This window comes from Lates calcarifer, linkage group LG17 (genome assembly GCF_001640805.2).
Source record: "Lates calcarifer isolate ASB-BC8 linkage group LG17, TLL_Latcal_v3, whole genome shotgun sequence".
Lineage (NCBI taxonomy): Eukaryota > Metazoa > Chordata > Actinopteri > Centropomidae > Lates > Lates calcarifer.
The window spans coordinates 4567890-4591353 of NC_066849.1; the positions used below are offsets into that span (position 1 = coordinate 4567890).

The 23464-nt window shown below is 40.5% G+C and overlaps 1 protein-coding gene across 8 annotated transcripts in view; it reads left to right on the top strand.

The window, feature by feature from the left end:
- Window positions 1–23464, top strand: part of lpp (LIM domain containing preferred translocation partner in lipoma) — a 135709-nt gene that overhangs the window by 105300 nt on the left and 6945 nt on the right. For 7 of the 8 annotated variants that reach the window (XM_018669890.2, XM_018669887.2, XM_018669886.2 and 4 more), the window contains 2 exons: window positions 5155–5324; window positions 20192–20370. In XM_018669890.2, coding sequence (XP_018525406.1) covers window positions 5155–5324; window positions 20192–20370 — 349 coding nt within the window. Of the gene's footprint in view, window positions 1–5154; window positions 5325–20191; window positions 20371–22192; window positions 23121–23464 lie in introns of all 8 variants that reach the window. The other variant, XR_001960267.2, reaches the window with a different exon arrangement.

Consider the following 23464-nt stretch of genomic DNA (forward strand, 5'->3'; position numbering starts at 1 on the left):
CTCTGCTGCCGCGGGCCCTGACAGGCCGCACTGTAATGCTTAGTGGCACAAGCTCGCCTATCCTCCATCCTCTACCATCGCCGCAGCAGTTCTGCAGATTGCTATTTGCTGACATTGGGAATGAGATTAAAGGCAGGGGTTAGGAAAGAGGCATTCAGAGATTGAAATGCAGTGATGACAGCTATTTCTCTTGTCATCCCAAGGCAACTGAAGGCCACAGCATTGTCAGGCTGCACGGATGGGAAATCTGTAGCAACAAAGTAGATTAACCTAGAGGGGAAAGAGATGAAACAGTGAACAAATCGTGGCCTGTGGCACTTGAGTAGCTGGCAGTTACGCGCCTAATGTGTTTGACAGACTTATTTTCTGTTGTTAACCACTCACTGACCTATTGTTTATGTCTTTAATTAAGTGTGAAGAAGTTATCACAACTTTGTACCTTTATTTGGCTCACCTTTTTGAGGGTGTCACAATAAATTAATGCTGTGTCCGAAGGTGGAAACACTTATTCAGAGCTGGAGCCTGCCAAAAAAAGTGAAGAAAAGCAAGATCATTTGTTGTTGCCACATTTCTATTAGTTATGTTTAAATCCCTTCTTTTTACCTTGTTGTGCTGTCAATATTCAAACACAATATACGGAATGTGTTTTGTGTTTTTACAACCATATCTATTGGATATTTTAATCCAAGCACAAAACTTTAGTTGAAGTCCCAAAATGGATTTTGTGGTTCTTTTATTAGTTTTGGATACGAGCTGTAGTCGCTGGTTTTGCCTTTGGGGTTTGCAAGGGTTGCACCAGCAGAATTGTATTCTTTAGTAACACAGTGTGAAAAGTTTGGTCTCCCACAAAAAAAGTTCCTTGCGATCCTTCTTTACATGCACGATCTTTGATTTCTGACGATGTAAGATCAAATTGAGCTGCAAGTGTGCTCCCTCTCTGCCTTTCATGCTGCTTCAATATCACGGCGTGAAAAAACAAAGAAGGCAAAGACTGAGGGAAATCTGAAGCGTTCTGCCACTCAACATCCCCCATTCCCAAACAACAGCGTCTCACTGCCACTACAAATACATTAGAAATCAATTATTTATGGAACAGAGTCAGGGCCTCTTTAATCTTTTCCTTTTATCCAATTAAATTGTCTAACCATTCTAAGCCTCTATAGCTCACAGGGAATGTGCTTCTTTAAAAAAAAAAAAAAAAGAAAAGAAGAAAAGAGTTTCTCTTCAGTCCTTCTTTTGACTTTCGATGTAACAGAGAAGAGACACTTCTGAGGGTTGAAGAATGAAAGGAAAGAAAGTGAGTAAAGTGTAAATGAACTCCCCCTCCCGCCCCGTCACCATTGCATTGGTTCTACAGGAACTATTTGAAGTTTTGATATTAAGACTCTGGTTCCATTCCCCACGCAAAGGGACACTGGGGAGTGGTGAGGCCTTTCATGATTCCTTTATGCCCAGCTGAAATAGTTCGAAAGTATTTGGGATCATCTCCGCAGCGGTAAATAGTACGATGTTGCTTCAATTGCTGTCCTGTATTATTCAAGAAGTCAATTGAAGTAGTGTCTCAAAATTGAAAATGCTTACTTCTGATACAGACCTGTGAAATTATTGATGTGAAGCATTGTAAAACACCCTGCACATCTTTCTGTTATCATACAGTAAGACTGTTAGGACAGAAAAAACTGTTACAGACTCACAGCTTTACATTTTTACACTTTGTTTCATTGTGGAGAAAATAATTCAGCACAGTATAGTAAATTTATGTTTTAGAGCTAAATGTGTTTTCAGAAATGCTAAAACAAATAATCAGTGTCAACAATTTGGTTTTTATTGATCAACTGTGTCAATGTTTCATTCATGAAGCAAATATGACATTCTGCAGTTACACTATCTCAAATGTGAAAATAATCATTAAAAAATGGAGACACTAATTAGTAATAAAAATAAAGCTGAAACAATTAGTCTGCTAATCAAATAGTCTATCAACAAAAAATTCAGCCACTTTGACAGTCACTTAAGTCATTTTTTGAGCAAAAATGCCTAAGATTGTCTGAGCTTCAGCCTCTCAGTGTCCTTTGAACTTGAACATCATGGTATGTATGAGCTTCAAAAGAATCACTGCTGTACTGGGTTGCATTAGATTACACAGGTGTTCCCAATAAAGTGGCCAGTTAGTTTATAATCAATCACATATTAAATCACAAATGCAAAAGTATTCTATGTCCAAGAGATTGAACCACTCAGATAGAATAATAATCACTGTAATGTCCTGTACATCCTTTGTATCCCCCATCATCTCCTCCAAAAAATGCTTGGCATGCTGGGAGAGAATGCTGTGAGCTCTGTTGAAAGAAAGGCTTTTATTTGCTTTCAAGCAATAGAGATCACACTGTCATGTCTGATGGGACATGACATAAAATATATGATGACATGTCATTTTAACCATGTGCTCTCAGCATTTTTAAACTCATAATCTTTTTGTGAAGTAGTCCTTAATATTGTGAGGGAATATTAGGAAGTGAAAGAGCATACAGCAGTTTGAGGGCTGACAGTAAACAGCCTCAGATGTGCTGCTCTTTGTTACGGGATCGTGTGTATTCATGTGTGGGCTGCTGATTTGTGCATGACATGTCTGTGGGTATGCGTACAGTATACATGTGTCTGTGTTTGTATATACATATATATATATATTCATCTACATGTGTGGCATGTCTGACTCAAAGAGATTTTTTTTCATTGTGTGCCCATGTGAGCTTGTGTGTGTGTGTGTGTGTGTGTGTGTGTGTTGGGGTAAAAGTGTGTACAAATAGCTCCTGAGGGCCCTTGCGATCACAAACTGCCAAAAGGAAAAGGATTTCCGAGAGGTTTCCTTCTCGCTATTTAAAGTGGGAGCCCTGTGGGACATGTTTGGCATTCTCATCCACTCACTGAAGATGGCCTGTGATCTGAAGCCACTAACAGGCTCGACGTGCTCTGTCTCTGTCTCTCTCTCACTCTCTCTCCCTTTCTCTTTCCCTCTGGCTCTCTGAAGTGATTACCCTGCTTGTGATTCCACTGACACCCACATGTCCCCTCGAGATGTGCCTTCACTAGTTTGTTTAATCTGCCTCCCTGTACAGTAGGTAACACAGCCATAATTGAGGTGTGGATAGAGCTGTGGGAGCAGATGAAACCGATAGCAGGCTTTATGAAAACTTGCCGGCACTATAAGTCGCAGTGGATGACAGCAGTCGCTAAATTAATGTACCAAAATGCTCTGTGCTAAGAATTTTTAAAGGTGAATGTCTTCAACAGCAATCTGCCAGTCCTTTGTTTCTTAATGTCTCCCCAGTCAATACACAATGAATCCCGTAATAAAAAAGTCACAAATATCAGTGTTCCAATAAGGATTTCAGAATTGTTGCTGGAAAAGTTACGGATCCAGTCATTTTTTAAGCAACTTTTCTCAGTTTCCAGTGAGGCCGCTGATAAGATAATGAGTTATCTGAGATTAGAATACCATTAGCAAGCCTCGCAGTGAAGCAGATATTTGATCTCAACAACATATGACTTCCAAAGTTGCGCTGATACCTGAGACAGATTCTGCTTTACAGTCTGTTTGAATTTTTTGATATGAAAACAGCAAGTGGAACTGTGAAAATGCAAGCATCAGATACTCTATCTCCGGCGGTTAGTGTCTCGCCTCTGTCTGTAACACGCTTGAACCGCTCTGTTCAGAACATACAGGGTGTCAATCATCGCCCAAATCAGGCTTTAGATGAAGCAAAAAATGAAAAAGGAACAAAAATGATCCATAGAACTGAACTTGAATTAATTAAATATACTGTATCATGCTTCCTCAGGGAGATTGCATCTGTCCTCAGATGTGTAAAAAATAAAACATTCTCAGATATCTTTTTAAACCCTATTATTGTAAGATACCAGTAATTAAATTGACAGTGTTATTAATTGGGTTGAAGATAACTTGCATTGAGTCGAGGACATCTTAAACTCAATTAAAGATATCTCCAACTCAATTAAAGATATCCAAATGCCATGTCCCGCAATATGCAATCAGCCTTTTTTCTGGCGCAATAGTATCAGTTCACTTGTGCCCCTTTTACAAAGACTTAGTTGTACTTCTAAAGTTTTCTTTTTATCATTTAAAGCTTGACTTTTTGAAATAGATGTCACACTTTGGTGATGTCCATAGATTTTTTTAATGTGGCATAATTATAGTGTTTAATCCTTCCTTATCCAGTGTTTGAAAAAGAAGTGAAGATTAGACATTTTTGACATCAAAAAATTAGGCATTTAAAGGAGTAATTCGTAATTTTTGGGACAAGGCACCAAGGTGAGTTGGTGCATGGGCAACAGTTCAGCCTGTGGATCCTGAGGTGAGGTGGTCAGAACAACACAACGACCTGTCAGACAGAAATGAAGAGTAGTAAATAGAGAAAGGTAGAAACATGGAGAGAGGCGATTTCTGAAACACTAAAAATAAAAATTCACCATACATAACAGAATTTAAACTTTTCTGATGCCTCTTTTGCCTAAATAATAAATCAATCAGCAGAAAGTTCATAACAATTTTGATAATCCATTAGACATGGGTCATTTATAAAGCAAACCAGTTTCAGCTCCTCTAATATGGAGATTTCCTGCTTTTTTTCTTCTCATTATTTAATTGTAAATCTAATACATTTGAATTTTAGACTGTTTTTTGGACAAAACAAGCAATTTAAAGATGTAACCTTGAGCTTGAAACCACACAGAACCTGAATTAGCTCATTCCACTTTGCAGCTCTATAACTCATCAAAATCAAAATAATCCTTAGCTCTACTTGATTCTTCTATATATATCTCTTTGTTTTTTGGATACCTGAATGATACAAATAGTTCTTAGATATATGAGATCTTTGCCTTCATAAGGATTATTTTCACCATTTTCATCATTTTTAGAGATGTGTTGGAAGTATGTATACTCTATGTATCTCTTGGCAAGACTCATTTCCTTTTACCTGGTTGGTTTTGAGGTGTTGTGTATCATTAACCAATATTTTCAGTGAGTGGGATGTGACTGTTGATTTCCTGATAAATGCTATCTTTTATGCCTTATATATATGGATTTATAGTGAATCTGGGCTCAGCCTCCCCTCCTCCTCCTCCTCTCCCCAGGGCGTTGTGCCAGCTGTGGAGAGAATGTAGTGGGTGAAGGCACCGGCTGCACTGCCATGGACCAGGTCTTCCATGTCGACTGCTTCGTCTGCATGACCTGCAGCACCAAGCTGCGTGGCAAACCCTTCTACGCTGTGGAGAAGAAGGCGTACTGCGAGCCTTGCTACATTGTAAGTAACTTCTGCCCTGTCAAATCTGCCTGCCTCACCACCATGTTTAGGCTCACTCTGGTTATTTATGTGTCCATGGGGTGAGCATATTGGTAGCTCTGTGCCTGGCATGTTCATATATTTTCGCTTCAGGCAACCACATTTCATTTTATTAAAGCCCGGCAAACTGCCAGGCTCACCACGCACATCTTCATTTCCTCTTTGGTTTTGTTTTGTTTTTGGTCACTCTGTGAAACTGTATTTTGGGATTTCTTCTCCTGAAAGTACAGTCAATTTCTTCCAGTTACTCAACTTTAAATGACAGTAGTAAGAGTATGTGCACACAAGAACCTCGGTGCGATGCTGGGAATAATGTAACTAACAAGGCTGGCCTTGTCACACGTTCAGTGTTATATGTTTGATATTGAAATCTCATTTGTGTTAGCAGACTAACAAATATTATTAGCTCATTAATGGCAGGTGTAAGCTAAGTAGCTGACAGCTAACTGCTGTGGGAATTATTATTATTATAATTTTATTATAATTTTAAAGCTGTACAAATCATTTTTTCATATTAATATTGGATCAGGTGTATGTGTGCAGTGTGAAAGGGGTTGCTTGTAGTGATGAACCCATTGAGAATTATCAGCCCGCTCTGCAGTCTCAGCTCTACTTAGCGTTTTAGTGTCTTTCAGCTCATTGTTTTAGTTTTACAGTCTGCAGCTTTACTGTTTTGTTTTATTCTCACCACTCTCATGAACCTCATTTCCAACAGTAGGAGGGAGCTGTTTCCAGCAGAAATAAATCTGCTGCTAGTTGTTGGCAGACAGTTGTTGGCAGTTAGCTGGTGAACATAGTGGATCATGCAGCAGCTTTATGGTCGGATGTTAAATGGCTGCTAACATATTATCAACTTTAAAAAGGTTAGTGTTAAAATGTTAGTGAGGTGTTTACAGCTGTCCACAAATGGCCCAAAAATCTATTAATGTTCATCTAATGTTTAAGACGTAAAATATCCAGTTTTATTTTTGCCAGTTGTTGACAGTGATATTTAAGTTATCCTGCTTAGTCACCTCTGACTTTTCCTAGCCCAGGACTACCAGGTAGACTTGTCATTTGTTCTCCCTGAATAATGATATCAGAGTAATATTTGTTGATTTTCCTTTAATGGAGGATTTTCAGATATCTCTTCCTTGGTGAATTAGATCATGGTTATAAGAACACTCTTTTCATTTGCTCATTATTCAGAGCTGAATGCATAGCTATCTGGAGTTACAGACGATGAGCAGTCAGATATGGTTTAAATGCACTTAGTTTATTAAATGAGAAAATCATGTTAGAATGTAACATGGTAATTCTCTGTATCGATCAGATAATACTGCAGATTTTTTGATGTCTGTTTCTTCCATTTAATTTTTTTGTTTTGATCTCATTTCCAAAATATATCAAGAATTGACCAATCGATATTGGGTTTTTTTTTTCCTTTTAATTTAGAGGGTTTGTATTCCTTCTAACAGAACTGTGACCCGTTTTCCTGTTGCTATGTTGCATAACACACATGAAAGTATTCCCTTTGCACAACATTATCAGGAAAGACACATCATCTTACAAAACCACAAGGAAATCATTTTGCAGAAGTGTTTTCTTTATTCAATTTCATTAGAATATGGTTTGGTTTTGTCATCAGTCCCACTGCTGGAAATGACAGGGGCAAGTTTCTTATTGTCAGCAATATCGTGGGTAAGTTTGTAGGTCATTCCTGGAAGCAGGGACGGGAAGAAGCTGTGCAATGCAATGAGCCACTACAGTGGAAATGTGGGGCAAAATCTTTTAACTTACACTTATGTTTTCAATTAGAAATAAGTGTTTTAGATTATTGGATTCAATTTGCACAAGTTTTAAAACTTAAGCAGGGGGAATGTTATAACCAAGACCCATGATGTGAAAACTAGATTTTTCTTAAATATTTTTGCTTCATGCCTGCAGCTTGTGTACAGTAAAACTCCAGGGTTTTCTACAGGCCTCCTGAGACAGATAGGAGCCACACTAAAACAAATGTTGTCAGGTAGTTATTTGAAACACAAATGCTCCACTCTCCAGATTGTAGAAAGAAAAATAATTAGGCTTGTATAAGTATTAAAACAAGCTGTCCAAAAGAAGTTCATTAGAGCTCACACAGAGTTGATTCTTGTGGCACATATAAAGACAAACATGCAAATCCTTTACATCACTTGCAGGAAATGGCTTGATATGCACTTTACCAGTAAAGTCTCAAAGCTGAGCTACATGATGGTTAAACCAGTGGCAGGCCATCTCTTAAATCATCCCTTTTCAGAGGCACTCACTGTGATTGTAGTTGTCTTGTCTGGAAGTTCTCCAACTCTGATACATGCGCTAAAGAGGAATGGGATAATTTAAGAACTTTATTTATGCATTTCATCAGCATAAATGTTCTTCTGGCACAAGATCAAAAGGATGGGGGAAATCTGAATTTCTTAATGAAAGTAATTTCTTCTTCTTTTATTCCCATCCTCAGGGTCATACGCCTCTGTATGATTAGAGAATGAACGTGAGAGTTGAGTCTCTGAAGAGAAATGTCATATCCCAAAGAGGAAGAGGAAAACTTAAGTTAGCCTCCAAGTCAGTCAGTCTAGGAATCTCTAAGAGCAAAACGAACATTAATGATACATTGTGAGTGTGGTTTTTGACTGTAAATCCCCATACTGTTCTCCCACTCCAACCTGCCACGTTATATCTGCAGCATATTAAACCCATTTTAACCCCCTGTTTTTCATCTGGACAGGACACTCCAGAGATTTAGTACTGCATTTCCATAAGTTTGCAGGTCTCATAGGAGGTAGATATAAAGAATTTAACTGAATCATACATCAAGTTTAGTCAGTGAAATATTGTGACGTGGCTTAAATGTTGAATTTTCCTACTTTCACATTTCAGGAAATATGCTTCTTCACATTCATGCCAAGAGAAAGATGAGAACATTGCTGCCACTTTCATGTCTGTATGCTAAATACTAAGCTAAAGCCTGCAGCTGGTTAGCTTAGCTTAGCATAAAGACTGGAAGCAAAGGGAAACAGCTAGCCTAGCTCTGTCCAAAGGTGGGGAAGAAAATTACAATCATCAAAAGCAGCAGAGCCTGAGATATCCTGACTTTTATTATTGGTTAAGCATCACTGTGTCCTACATTTCCCATAATGCCACTTAATAGTGTTTTGCAAGAGCCCCCATGGATGGTAATTGTCTTTCAAATTCCAGTTTATAACACTGCCACTCTGCTAAGTATCCCCAGGCCCAAGTCAAAAGAACTTTAATGACACCAGGGTAATTTTTTAGAATATAGAAAGCTCCCTGCCGAGCCATTATTCAACAGTTTCACTGGGTGAATAGTACTCTCTGTGACGGAGCTAAACATAGGTTGATTTGTGAAATTGGTGAAGTTGCCCTTTAATATTAGATTGCATGGATGAAGTTATCAGTGTAGAACGCTTAAATTGTGCATTGGTGGTTGACAGATTTTTAACTAATACAGTGTACAAGTATTTACACATACATAGATGAAAAAATGTATTTGCTTTTAAAGAATAAGTCAAATATACATTTAGAAAACTATGCAAGAGATGCTTGTCAGGTTTCTGAAAAGTATTAACTTAGTGGAAACTCATTTAATATTTCCATTCCATATGTTATGTACTCTTAAGTGTGAAATACCCCATTGCAGTGTATTACATTCTGATGGAGAATATCTTACAGGAATAACAGGTGCCTGAGGAAACCTACTGTTTGTAGCGTCTGTACAATATTATGCATAAATCTATTAATCCCTCTGCCAGGAATTGTAGGAATACATTTTGCACGCCACAGTGATTGCCATCCAATAAAGTTTTCTGCCATGTATCAGAGTAGGCGATCAGCAGGCCCTTTATCTTGACTGGGACTTTACATATTCTGTGGAACAATGCTGGCATTTGTATTGGCAAGATCCATCTCTTCCGCTGGGTGATTTGCCTCATTCAAACTGTTTGTCTAGATGTTATTGATTCCTTTTAGTAATGTGCAGGAACTCACCCACATCAGTTATCGTCACCCGTCTACTCTCTGATTTTACATCCTGCTATCTCTCAGCCTAACCAACCTCAGGGCAGCAATCAGCCTTTGTCCTTGGCACTTCCCTGGCTTGCCTCCACAGAGGACTTATCACTGCCTATTTGAATACACAGTGATGTTGATAAACTCTACAGCCACTCAATTAATTTCTCGTTTTGCATGGAGTCATTCGTAATCGTGTTAATGTGACAACACTGGGTCATTGTTTCTTTTTGGGTTTTTTTGGTTTGTTTTTTTGTACCTCGATGTTGTGTCTGAGCCAGAGGTGTCCCACAGGTTCCCCTATTCCATGTTTTCACAGATGATAAGACTGAAAGACTGTGTGTGAGTACAAACACCACCCAGAGAGCTGCCATTGTTACTGAGAGACAGCAGTTTGAAGTTTTAGTGCCACTAAGTGTTTTCCAAGAAAACTGAATTCAGTTCAAAGTATTGACTGTATGTTTTCTGCAAATCAGAACAAATAAACCACAGAGCAATTAATGGGCAATATAACAGATGATCATAATATTTCTGACAAAGTTTGTCCACATCAGTGATGTGATGATGTTTTGAATGACTAACTTAGGGTTGGATGATATAGTGTCAGAGAAAGTAATGATTTCCTACTGTTACGAGCATTCCTGCTAAGCTAAGCTAACCAGCTACAGGCTCCAGCTTAACATTCAGTGTACAGACATTAGAGTAACAATCTTCTCAATCTTAGGTCTCATTTATGGTATGTTTTCATATGTTGACCAAAAACTTGTGACGGTCTGGGTTTGGTCTATTCATGTAAACTTAACCAGAGATTGCTACCTTCAATTATGTTGTCTCACAGTTAAATGCAAATTAAGGTGTAGTATGTTGAAGATTTGAAGCTTTTTTACATTCTTGAGGGATACAGGCTCAGACAAAGCTTGCTGAGAGCTACAATATGAGATATAAAACATGTAGGAAGAGTGCTCCACTGCAGAGGAAAAGTGCTGTCATTTGACAGGCCATCAGTCAGCTTTTGTGTGAATACACCAGCTACAGACAGTGTCACCTGTTATGATTACATCCAGGTATGTGTTGAGTGTAATGATCTTTTGTTTGTATGCATTACAGAGGTCACTCTGTCTGGTTGTGGTTGTGGGCAGACATGTTAAAGTTATAATCATTAAGATTTTCATGAAATCAGACCCCATTTTTAAAAATACTATTTAGAATTAGCCTATATCTCTGTATGTATAGTCTCTGATTTAAAAACATTGATTTGAGTGTAGAAAATGAAGTCATTTTGTTCCAGCATTCATTATACCTTCTAGAGAGTTCAAGCAGAAATGTTCTCAATCAGTGGGATTATAAAAGTCACCACATCTATTTCAATTTGTAGTCTTAGAAATGAAGAGCAATTTTCTTTCTCCTTTTACTTCAGGAAGTCTGTCTCTAACCATGAGAGCATATTATTGAACAGAGCTGAGAGCAACAGGGGCTCTTCATCCATCTGATAGATCAGCTGGTCTTTGAAGAAGTTCAGCTGTGGGATTCAGTGTCACCGAGGTTAATTGCTTACATGGGTTACCATTCTGTTCTTAAGTCCATTCTATGTTGTCCATATCTGCCTTGTTACTACTCTAGTTTCTTGCAAATTCCTGCAGCATTCCTTCAGCCAAGTTTTTGTAAGCCAAGTTAATTTATTTATATATTTTAAAAAGGCGCTTTAGCTGCCCTTTGCTTCAGGTTGTATGCTAGTAAACAGATCCATTCAGTCTGCTTTACTGACACTAGTGAATGGTAAAAGGGTTGCAGACAATGCTCAGTGCCCTGTTACAGGCAGAATTACATCCCTTCCTCCCTGTTTGTACTACCACTTCCTATGAATATAGATCACCAAAGTGCAGTACTGTAATGAGACTGATGTAAGTAACACAAGGTCGCACCAGGAGCAGAGCTTCATATTGAAAGAGCAGTAATAAAAGATAGGGATTTGCCCACATAAAAACCTTAATCTATTTCTAACTCTTTTGACAAAATTTCAGAGACCACCAAGGTCACGGACACCAACTTGCTTGAATGTAATTACGTTCATTATCTGGTGTTGTACCATGGCTCTGTTATTTAAAATAAATGGGCTTTGGTCTCATTGGCCGCGCTCTGCGAAAGATTTTCCATTCTGCTATTGTGAAGGAAGAAGCGCACACAGTAGTCCTGACCTGCCAGTCACCAGGAAACGTGTATGATTGACTGATGAGCTTTTACCCTCTGAGTCTGTTTGTCTGTCTTAGAAAGTAATGATGTCATTGGTCACCCATTCAGGCAGCCTTTTTAATAGCTTAACTATTGGGCTGCTTCTGTTTTTTTTTTTTTGTTTTTTTTTTTTAGGGGGGATTATTTTTCATATGCAGACACAGACTTTTTTCAGAACAAACTCTTTTTCGAATTTATATCATCAGCTTGCATTCATGTAGAAAGAAAGCAACCAACAGAGAGTTGGTACTTTCCTCTTTTATATGGTCAAAACACTAATCACAAAATTCAATTTCAAAGTTTTTAAGATTAAGAAAAACATAAATTCCACAAAAAAGGTCACTAGAATTGATTTGTCATACATCTGTCAACATCTGCCGAAAGCAGTGGATAAAAAGTTGATATGGGGCACACCGGTAGTTCACCTGGTGAAGCACATACCATATATCAAGGCTGAGTCCTTGCCGCAGTGACCAAGGTTTAAATCCAGCCCAGTCTCTTTGCTGCTCTTTCTCTGCTGCTTTTCCTGTGTTATCACCACTGTTCCTACCAATGAAGGCAAAAAGCACCCAAATAAATCTAAAAAAGGAAACCAAAAAAGCTGAAATTCATGTAATGTAATGCAAGTAATGGATAAATGTCTGAAAGATCTGGCTCCTGCTAAGTGAAAAACATATTTTAACAATGTCCACTTTTTAACATCCACTTAAAAATCATTTGAAATGAACGTGACAGGTGGGGGTGCTTGAGTTCATCTGATAGCAATCTAGGTGTACATCAGACAAAAAAAGGTGTACATTACTCCTCTGTGTTTACTGAATTTTAAAAGTGACTTCAAATGCACCATGATCATACAATCTGGATAGCAAAATTTCAGAGGGCGGCACAGCACCCAGAGGCAACAGGCATGGTGCCAGCTGTATTGGGGCTCCTGGTGATGGATGTCCTCCACAGCACATCATACCAGACCACTCTCGCATCTAGCAATGGGATATCCCCAAGAACTCCCCTAAAGCTGCCTCTGTCATTGACAGAGGGAATATACAATACATCCAATCAAAGAGGATGATCTCTCCTCTCACATCCACTCACTGTGATAGAAACAGTACAACACAACAAAAGAAAGCTTATGATACAGCTTCCCTGACAGTGTTATGGCTCTGATTAGAAATGACTGCATACCACCCACACACCTGTCACTCCTCTGTGATGGATATCCAGGTAGTCAGATCCAGAGGCTTGCAGCAAGCGTGGTGAGTTCAGGGCCCCCATATGCTCATCGTTGTGGCGCTGCAGCTCGCTGTTGGCGGCTTCGCACATTCGCGAGCGGCTGCACAGCTGCTGCTCACGCTGGGAGAACAGCCACGCACATGCCGAGTGGCGACGGCAGGTATACACCCACCCTGGTTTTACTTGTCGTCTGAAGCACGCTCATGAGCACACAGAGACTCTCTTTCTGCTGACTTCGTCATCAAATATTCATGGCTGTCTGCATTAGCTTGCAGAGTTCTAATTGAGTTCTGTATATTCAGACGTGATTAACTCGGTCTAATTCCTCAAAGGAGTGAGCCAATTAGATAGCACTTGCATGAATAGGATTTCACATCTTAGTACGTCTCCAGACTTGCCAAGACAATTATATGTGTGTATAATTGCACTGTACAGTGGGTGTGAGTCCACTAAACTCAAGCAGGTCATTATTTCTTATTAGTGACCCACACTAGACGAAATACAGCTGTCCTATCCATTACAAACAAGTAAATGAAAAGCAGGAGTGTTGTTATTAGAATACACTGTTTGGACAAGAGACGAGAGAGCGACTCCAAACACCGGGCCCTCTAAACCTTCCTCATGTTTTTTGTCTAAGCACATTTCCTCCCCCCCAGGAGCGAGCAGGAGAAAAATATCCGTGACCCAGTGCTGACCCACCACAATGTCACTCTAACTCATGGCATGAGAGAACTACTGCCGGGGTCTTTGTCAGTTTCTCTCTGTAACCAGAGCAGGAGACATTGCCCAAAGTCCAGAGGGGTCACATTCTGCTGCGGAGCTGAATTTAAGGCAGAGAGGCAGACAGGCAGGCCGGCCACTTTGCCTGAGCCATACAGAGAGATCAGGGCCCTTACTGCCACCTTTTATTCTTTGAGGAAAGGCCTGAGCAAGGCATGATCTGTGTGTCGGCCCTGTCCCTTCACGTTGGCTCTAGCGTGACGTTATCACACAGCTAAAATAAGAAATCTGTGTGAAACAAGTGCCGCAACCCAGCTAAGTGTAATACAATGTGTGAATATTTAAATCTTATTTGACATTTGTTAGTTTGTCAAAACTTGTGTGAAACCTGCACAGGCAGAGCGGCTGCTGGTTAGAAGGATGTCATGGCTGAGTTTGCTCATAAAGTGTCCAGGCAAAGATTTAAAATAAATGTAAAAAAAAGCTCTGGCAGGATGCCATCCCAATCCTGTACGGGCTGGTCGTCCATAACCCAGTGTGAATTTATTACACAGACAGGCTGAGCTGAGCAGAGCTGAGCAGGGTAGACCCACACTCAGAGGAAGCAGGGCTGTTCCAGGTCAGAGACACCGAAACCTCTGCGCGCCCGTTCCTGACTGACTGGCGTGCACACAGATGAGTGTCACAAACGCTCCGTCTGTAAATTATACAGCTGATAGTTTCAAGGTCACTGATCCTCGGAGTCAGCAAACCATTAGGAGAATCACTTTCCACTGCGTGACATGCTAGCTCACACCCACACGTAAACAAAAAAACACACACACACACCTCAGTCATCTGCATCCAGGCAGCAGAGAAGATAGAGTGGGTGATTTACATAACGCTCTTATAAATGACAGGATTTTGTAAAGGAGTCAAGTCATGTTAATATATCTTCATATGCTCACACTGTGGGTCTGATGCTAACAGACAGATGGGGTGAGGATGCCAGGGGATGCCAGGGAGCTATGGTCACTGGAAAGCAATCACTGATATATAAATGTAAGTTAAATGTGAAGGGGTGGAGATGGGAGGGTCTTGGGTGAGAGTTGGACCGCAGGGAGGGGGAAATGGCAGGGGGTCGTTCACTTGTTAACCTTCGCAGGAATAAGGTGGGGGGAAATGATCATGATCACTGAACCCAGTCAGCTGAAAGGAAACTTAGTTGTCCAGACACACACACACACACACACACACACACACATACACAAACATACACAGTTTACACATGGACCTCTCCACCTCTGCGGCCTGAGCAGACCACAGATCAGGGATGGGTGGTGCTCCCACAATCCCTCCGCAAATGTGTGGAGATTTAAATGAGCTCCCAACCTCCCTCAACCCAAGCAGATTTCTAGCATTTTCTGCTGGCAGAGACGTCCGTGATTTGTCTTAAGAATGTGGAAAACAAGTTTTTCCCCCCTCTTTAACCCCCGCCATGATAATCCTATCTGTTGCTTTGTCTTGGACATTTACATCTGAGTTAAGGTAGCTCCCAAATCCTCTTAATTACTGTCCATTCGATACATTTGCTGTATTTTTATTATCAGTATTACAATGATCCTTTCTTGGGAATCCACAATTATGATGCACAGAGCAGCATCAGGGTCTGTAAACACTGACATGGGGACAGTTTTGCTAAATCTGCTTTTTAAATATGCATGAATAGAAGCTGGTGCCAAGTCAGCTGTGAGGGAGGTAACCCTGCTTTTACCTCGTGAACATACTTCAAATAGCAGGATATAAATAAAAACGACTGTTTGAGCTTTTTAGATTCAGTGTTGCCTTTCACATCCATAGTCTGGTGTGGAGTTGGTGTATTAAATGGCAAGATTTTGTAAATAAACAAATTGAGGTTGGAAATAAGTGAAGCATCTCCAGTGTGTTCAATGATAAAGGTAAATAGTTGTGATAGATCTTGAATATTTTTCCTGATGATGAGCCAGCAGCAAGTGTCACAGGAGTTGCACAATAAAAGATGGAATGTGTAGGATGGACAAAGTAAGTTGAACAACTTTTAAAAAGTGCTCCCCAAAAAATAGTACTGAAATAAATACTACTTGAGTAATGTCTCTATTCTTTTGTTGTTATTGAGGTCGTCAGAGGAGTATTCACTCTGTTGTCATGTTAGAAGGAATAATTTGACATTTTGGAAAATTTGCATGAAGAGTGAAATGAGAAGATTGATAGCACTCTCATATCTGTGCAGTAGATGTGAAGCTGCAGCCAGCACTACAAGACTTAAAATGCAATCAATGGGTTATCCACACACTCAATAAACAGAGACCTGTTTCATATCAGCACAGCATGTCTGTTAGGCTTTCACATCAGGGACCTGAGATCTGAGTACACTTTGATTAGTGTGAACATTGTGTGCCATACCCAGGCACAGAAGGTCACGTTGATTGTATGTTAACCCTGTTGTTTACATTTACAGATTTGTGAAAAATTATGCAAAAGTTTTGATACAAACTATGGAAGGGAAAACTTGAGCTATCGTTGGGGGGGCAGATATTGGGGGGCTGGATTATGGCCCACAGCCCACTACTTGCCTATCACTACTCTGTGGACCCAAAGACACAGAAACACAAGGAGGACCGCTCGGGCTTTTTTGGCTTAAGCTCCGAGAAAGATAGTCTCATATGGATGAATGAGGTGCAGTATGCAGTTCTCCTCAGTACATCCACAGTACAGTCAAGTTTTGCAGAGAAAGACACAATGTGAAACTATTCCTTTAAAGATGTTTATTGTGACATTAGTTGTGTTGACCAATAGTTTGTAACTTTCTCACTTTCTCTGTAGTATCACATCACTATGAGTCAAAGTTCCTTCATCTCTCTCATTTCCCTCTTCTTTTTGCTTCTCTTATTTTGTTATATCTAATTTCATTTTATTTGTATTCTTTTATTCTATAGCCCTTTCTGTTGAAAAATGAGCTACCTGAGTGTATAATAATGTATTGGTAGGTAAAATGATATTTCTTTGTCCTGCCTGATTGACCCATATTAAGCAATAAAAGGGAGAGAGGCAGCTTGTCAAGGTTCATTAAGTCAACAGACACCTTCCCTCAGGAAGTAGGAGGGTCAGTGATTTGACTCATAGTTCACGACCAAGTCAGCATCTCTTATTCACTGCAGAGGAAACCAAACACTGTGGCAGCGCTCAGATCTGTCTTTCAAACAAGCTCTTGTTAAACAATGCTGAGCTACCTTCAGTAGGGTGTAGTTAATTCACACAGCATGGCCTGGCACCGGCCAGCACATTCTGGGAGGGTCTGGGCACAAGCACACACACATACACACAGAATCAGATCATCTGTAAATTTGGCCCACTCTGAGTTCAGCGTGCCAGGTTATAAATCGCGTGCAGTCTCACTGAACTCAAGCCTGCCTCCTGTCAACCTGACTTGGCCTTGTGAAAAAAAAGGAACAGATAGGTGTAAAATGTGTGTTGATACGGTCAGAGGAGATGGTGAACAGCTTAAACTCAGCAATATGCCACAGCTGATTTCCAGCTGTTTACTGTTTCATTGGCAAACACGGAGAATATGTCTTTGTTGCAGCATTGTTTTACCTGTAGCTCTGTTTTGCATGTAAAATGACCGATGTAAACTCAGTTATAATTGTAATATTTTGATTCCTTAACTTGTATATATTTTGATGACTGGTTATTTTTTAGAATCGGTTTTCAAATAAAAATCTCTCATTTGATGGTTCCAGCTTCTACGAGTCAGGAACAGCAGTTTTTCTCTCTCTTACATTACAGGAAACTGAATATACTGGAGCTCTGGATTGTGAGTTAACAAAAATAAGTTATCTGAAGACATCACTACAGGCTCATGGAAATTATGATGGACATCATACATTCTTTTTTTACACTCGTTTTATTGACCAGACAACTCTTGTTGAATCTGTCAAATAGTCAATTAGTTGCAGCCCTTTATTGTCACATCATTCAGTCTGGTATTGGGTAGGTCAAGTACAAGAATGTACTTCAGTTGTTACAAATTTAGTTGTAGCTGTTTAAAATACATTTAAAGACAATGTCATTGTCAATTAAGTTACAAAATGTGTGTGTTGTTTCACCATCTGTGTTTCTGTCTCAGTCTGTCAGGCCTGCGTCTCATGTTCAGAGCAGAGCACATGGGACCTCTTAACTCCCTGTTACATGCTTTGTTTGCCATCACACTCCTCATTCTAACAGACAGCTGTGTCGAACATCGTTTGGGAGCCCGTTGATAAATAGTGGGAGGGCCTGGCCGGAGCGTGTGGGCATCAGTATGTTTAGTGTTGAGACCATGCATGCACTTTGTGGCGAAAGGAAACGGCTCACAATGAGAAAAAGGGGGCCACAATTGACTTAACCGCACTCTGCTCACCCCTCAGTTCAGCAAGAGGCTGTCTGACCTAAATTCACTTTACCTCATCTGCCTAGACATTTGTTTAGCCTTCTGGGCAAACACTTAGAGAAATGTATGAGGGAGAGGGAGAAAAAAAAAGAATACATATGCTTGAATACATCACATTTAGTTGGGGAAAAGCAAAACCCGGACATCTGCAGACATATACAGCCCTCTAGTGGCAAACTGCAAAGGACCTGGACGTCTGACAGAGAGGGCTTGGAGTGATTTCTGCAGAATTTCCTAAACCATCTGTGGAGGCTGTGCCCAACCACAGACCAAAACTCCGTACATTTTCTCTTTTGACATTAGACCCAGGTTTGTGTAACAGGGCTAATAAATGTTACCTAATACCAAATAAAAGAAGTCACGAGTGAATTAGAAAAACAACAGAGGCTGAGCGGAATGAATGAATTGAGGTCATAGAATCTTACCATCAGGGAGAAAGAGAGAAATTTTGTCTTTTGAGTACTGTACTCATTACAATGGCCCGGAGGAACTGTGTGCTGTGAAATCATATGCTCTAGTTAAGCTAAACAAGGGCAAGGTATTCCCACATGAAGGGCAGATGAGAATAAGTAAGTGGAAATGCAGACAGATGAGTAAGAGTTGAGGATGGTTTAGTGCTGTTTGGCCCTGGTATCTTACTCAGATTCTCAGGTTGCAAATATATTCTGTCTCTCTCTCTCTCTTCCTCTCTACCTCTACCTCTCTCTGTCTGTGTGTGCGTGCGTGAGGCAAACCTCAAGGGCTCAGTGCAGCGAGCTCATTAAAGGCTTTATTCCACTTCCAGGATTGAGCAGGATTGCAATATGGACATTGTTTATACACAAATGTTGCCCTGGGAATAATGTTTATTTCTATTACCGTCGTGGTAGGGGGAAAAAAAAAAGTAAGTAAGAATGCGGAGGTTGTCTGCACACATTGCTTTTCATGAAATAATGCCTCTCCAGGAGTGCTTTGAAGAAATGGCTATTTTTCAAACCACTTCTCTCCAGCCTCCAGTCATACATCAGCTGCTCTCATCTTCAGTGGCACATGATGGTGTTGTAAGGAGGCCTGAGAAGCAGAAGTCACAGAATCATACCACACGCCGAATCATGTCAGAAACAGTTTCACATTGTAGTTTCAATTAACCTCATCCTCTAAAGCTGCTTAGCTCATTAGCATATAGACTACAAATGTCACTGCACGTGCTCTGCAGCCGGACAGCGGATGGCTGGGAGTTTACCTCGGCCGAGCGGTCACAGAAGTGTCATTTTAAACGGCAGGGCCCAGCGGCGCGTCTGGGAGGCAGCCGATGACGCAGCGCAGTGTTGCTACACACCCCGAGCTGTGTTTGGAAACACTGAGGCAGCTTGCTACTACAGTGGGAGCCAATGGGAACAGCTGAACCGTGCACTCTTTAGCCCAGCCAAGCGCAGAAAGAGGGGGAGAACAGAGACACACAGAGATCCAGGAAATGCCTGAGCAAGAGGCAGCGACAGCGGGGCCCATCAGCTCGCACACAGCCACATCAGGCCGCACATTGATCATCCTCACATGATATATCCATCCCCCTGTAATTGCATTGCTGTTTAGAGAGGCAGTCGTTATTTATAAAATATCGAAATAACAAATGGCGTCTCCCGGCAGATATTAAGAAGAGAGATGCCACAGATAAGTCAGAGGCAGGCGGCTGCCACATCCCCCCGCGGGCTGCTTGCCCAGTCGCCTGGCTGCAGAAAACCTGCAGTCATCACAAAGTGGAAATATTTACTGCTCACACTCTTGCATATGGGAGGATGGAGTGTGGGTGAGGGCGGCTGATAAATGACTGTGTTTGTGTTTCGAGGGGAGTGCTAATCAGATTCCTTCAGCTTCAGAGGTATTTGAGGACAGCCGAGCTAAAGGTCCTGAGTGCGGATTTATTTGTTGCACGAGCTGGAGTGGGAACAGAGCCACCTGAAGTGTAACACTGGAAAGAGGAAGTTTAAAATCACAAGGGAATGCAGGGAAACTTTTCCAGGGTTTTCTTGCTGGCTAAAATGTGTTAGTAGACGAGCACCGATTGTACACATGTACTTAGATGGCCATTGGAAATGACTCATCAGAATCACTACATTCATCATCAGATTTGTTGTGTAATCATGTGGGTGTCTGTGGGTTTGTGTGTTTGTGTCTACAGAACACCCTTGAGACCTGCACCATCTGCAGTAAGCCCATCATGGAGCGCATCCTGCGAGCCACAGGGAAAGCCTACCATCCTCACTGCTTCACCTGTGTGGTGTGCCACCGCAGCCTGGATGGCATCCCTTTCACCGTGGATGCTTCCAACCACATCCACTGCATCGAGGACTTTCACAAGTATGTAATTAAGACATTCATCAGATACCCACAAAGAATTATCACCTGACTCTGTAGTTCTTCTCTGCTATATGGAGCATTTTTGCATTTTTCTGCTCATTGTTTTGGTTTAACAGCTGCAACTGTATTCTTCTGTAACTTTCATCAACCACGCTTTCTAGTCAAAGCAGGTGGCTGTTTTCAACAAGAAAGAGCAACTATATGCTATCCTCCAAGCACCAAACAGCATACAGAGTAGTTACTCTCTGAACATAGGGTCACATATTTCCCCCAGATGTTGGTGGAGACCAACACAAAGCTGCAAGAAGGGTGAATGTAATGTCTACATTCAGCATGAGTTAAGTTCAATTAACATTTCCTGTTTCAAAACCTTCAGACAATTAAAAAAAAAAATCTCATTTACTTCATATATTGTCGCTTGTTAAGCAGCAGGCTTCTTGCCTTTTCCTCCAGCCCAAGAAATGCTTGGATTTTGTTTGTTCAGTTACAACTTTGTGCAAATCCTACCACCTCTCATTGTGCTCCATACAGTCACTGTGTCCAGCTGTTGAAAATAACTAATGGGCTAACACTCCTACAACCACAGTTTGTGTTGGCAAGACACATTTTTTTAAAGTATTTTATTTGCCTTTATTTTTTAGTACAGTGAGAGAGAGACAGGAAACAGGGAGAGCGTGGGGGAATGACATGCAGTAAAGGTCCGGCCGGATTGGGAGTCGAACCGGGGTCCGCCTGCTCAGACCACTAGGGCCCACATGGTACGCGCCCTAACTATTTGGCTATGAGGGCGCCCCAAACAAGACACATTTTTTATAAGGAGCTTTTCTCTAGGACATTTCATAGTTGTAGGTTTGCAGTTTTCTCCCTGTTTCCATTGTCTTTACCAAGCGAAGCTAAACACATCTTCTTATCTAACTTCCAATAAGGCCAGAAACTAGCATGACTAGTATGTTTCCAAAATGACAGAGAATTCATTTATTAGTTAAATCTCTCTTAAGGGCACTGCTCACGGGGGTCCATAGCAAAACACAAAAAGAGGATTTAAAACTACACTACTCACTTATTACCAATGGATGAAATCATTAAGTGTTAAATGTGAAAAGCTTATAGTGACAAACTCATAGAAAATTATCACTTGCCACTGCAGTTCCCCTCAGCTGTCAGCTCATTGTGTTGGTTTTTACAATGAAACTGTTTTGGCTTGTTCTCACTTTCTGCTATTAGTGATAAAGCTCTGATAAACCCACTCTACGCTACCTGCCAGACCTGCCAGACACATGCCAAATGAATGTTAATGTTGCTCCCATGTCTGCTACTTTTATAATGAGGCAACTGTTTACTAACACAACTTTATAAGGTGATAATATGTTTGTGATCAAAAACCCAAACTATACTGCTTTAGAGTCCTTACTTACTTAACTTACTTTACAAATTCATTCAAATATTTAAGCCTGTCATATATTTAAACATTACCAAGACAGGATCTCAGTGCTTCCTTTTCGGGAAATACTGCACACAATTTCACAAGCCTGACCTTACGAGATGCAGCTTTAGACTTGAATTTAATAGTGAATTCCTGTCATTGTGTCACAGTTGGATTGCATAACCGCCACCTTACCAGAAATGTTCCTTTACTCAGTGACCAGAAGGGAAACAGAAGTAAACAGCTGGCTCTTGGTGTGAGTGCACAGCTTTTGCTTTGTGGAGTAGCTGCACTGGGCCGTTTAATTCCACATGACAAGTGTGACCTCAGCAGTGCGGCCCTTTGTGTCGAGGAATAGTCACGCCCGCGCCTGAGCTTTTTTCTTTTTCTTTTTTCTAGCTAATACTGTATGGCCGTGGTTCCCCAAAGCCACGCACTCCCTTCACTTCCTGATTCTCAGGCACTGAATAAGCATGTGGAATAGAAGAAGTGTCCCCCCGGCCTTCGGTCACCTGACAGGACCCGAGATCTCTGCGTGCTTTTCATATCCTCATTGATCCTATTGTTAGATAGACCTCTTCCTGCTGAAGGCATTTCCAGAGTTTCTGGTTTGAAGGCTTGTTCTGTAAATGTTGTAGTGAGAGTCAGTTATGATATTTGTAAAAGTCCTACTATGTTTAATTGCTCCTCAAATATTCTATTTACAGGAAATATTTCAGAGAAGAGTAAATTTAGCTCTTAATGCCTCCTCAGTGTTTGAGCCTTTAAATAATTAAACCAAGGGGAAAAGGCACAAGTTCTGCCTTTTGCTTTGTTTAAGTAATTATTAAGCCTCTGCACCAATGACCAGGCCAGAGACATTATGCTTTCAGGTTGTCCCTCGGTCCGTCCACATGTACATCCATCCATCTCGTTCTCATCAACATGATATCGAATCAAGAATGAACTGATTAGAATTTGGTGGTCAAAGGTTAAGATGTGAATCCATAATTCGTTTGCTAATTATGATAAAATACACTCAATACCTTTTATTAAATACCTTCAAAGTCTCCTACATATATTATATGAATCTGGACAGATATGGATGTAAACTGCAACTTGACTGGTTGGTGGAAGCATATAAACACAAGGTGGTAATTCTAGTTTTTTGATGGGTTACCACAACTGTTCTTTATAATATGTCCTATTTTCATTCTTGTGTGAAGAACCTAAACAATTAGTCAATAGATCAGTTTGTCCAGTGGTTCCAAAACCTGGGAGACCTATAAGGGGTTGCACAGTAAATCTTAGGAGTCGTGAGGTGGACAGGAAACAGATTTCTGCAAATGTATGTATATTCCAATGTTTTTACTCCGATGTTTTGTTTGTTTTATTATTGGATAATCTTTTTTTTCTAGGCCTCTAAAAATTATTAAAACAAAACACTTTTTGGTTGAACTGATAACAGCCAGTAGACAGACAGTATGTAAAGCACACACAAACACTCTGTTATTCCAGCTTCTACGCTGTGAGGATTTTGCTGCTTGCTGCTGTTTTATTGTTGGAAATGAAATATCTTTGAGTTTTGCACAAGTCAGGCAATTTGAACACATCACCTCGGGCTCTGAGTGTTTCACAGTTTCCAGACATTTTAACGACTGAGCATTCAATCATTTAACCCAGAACTTAACA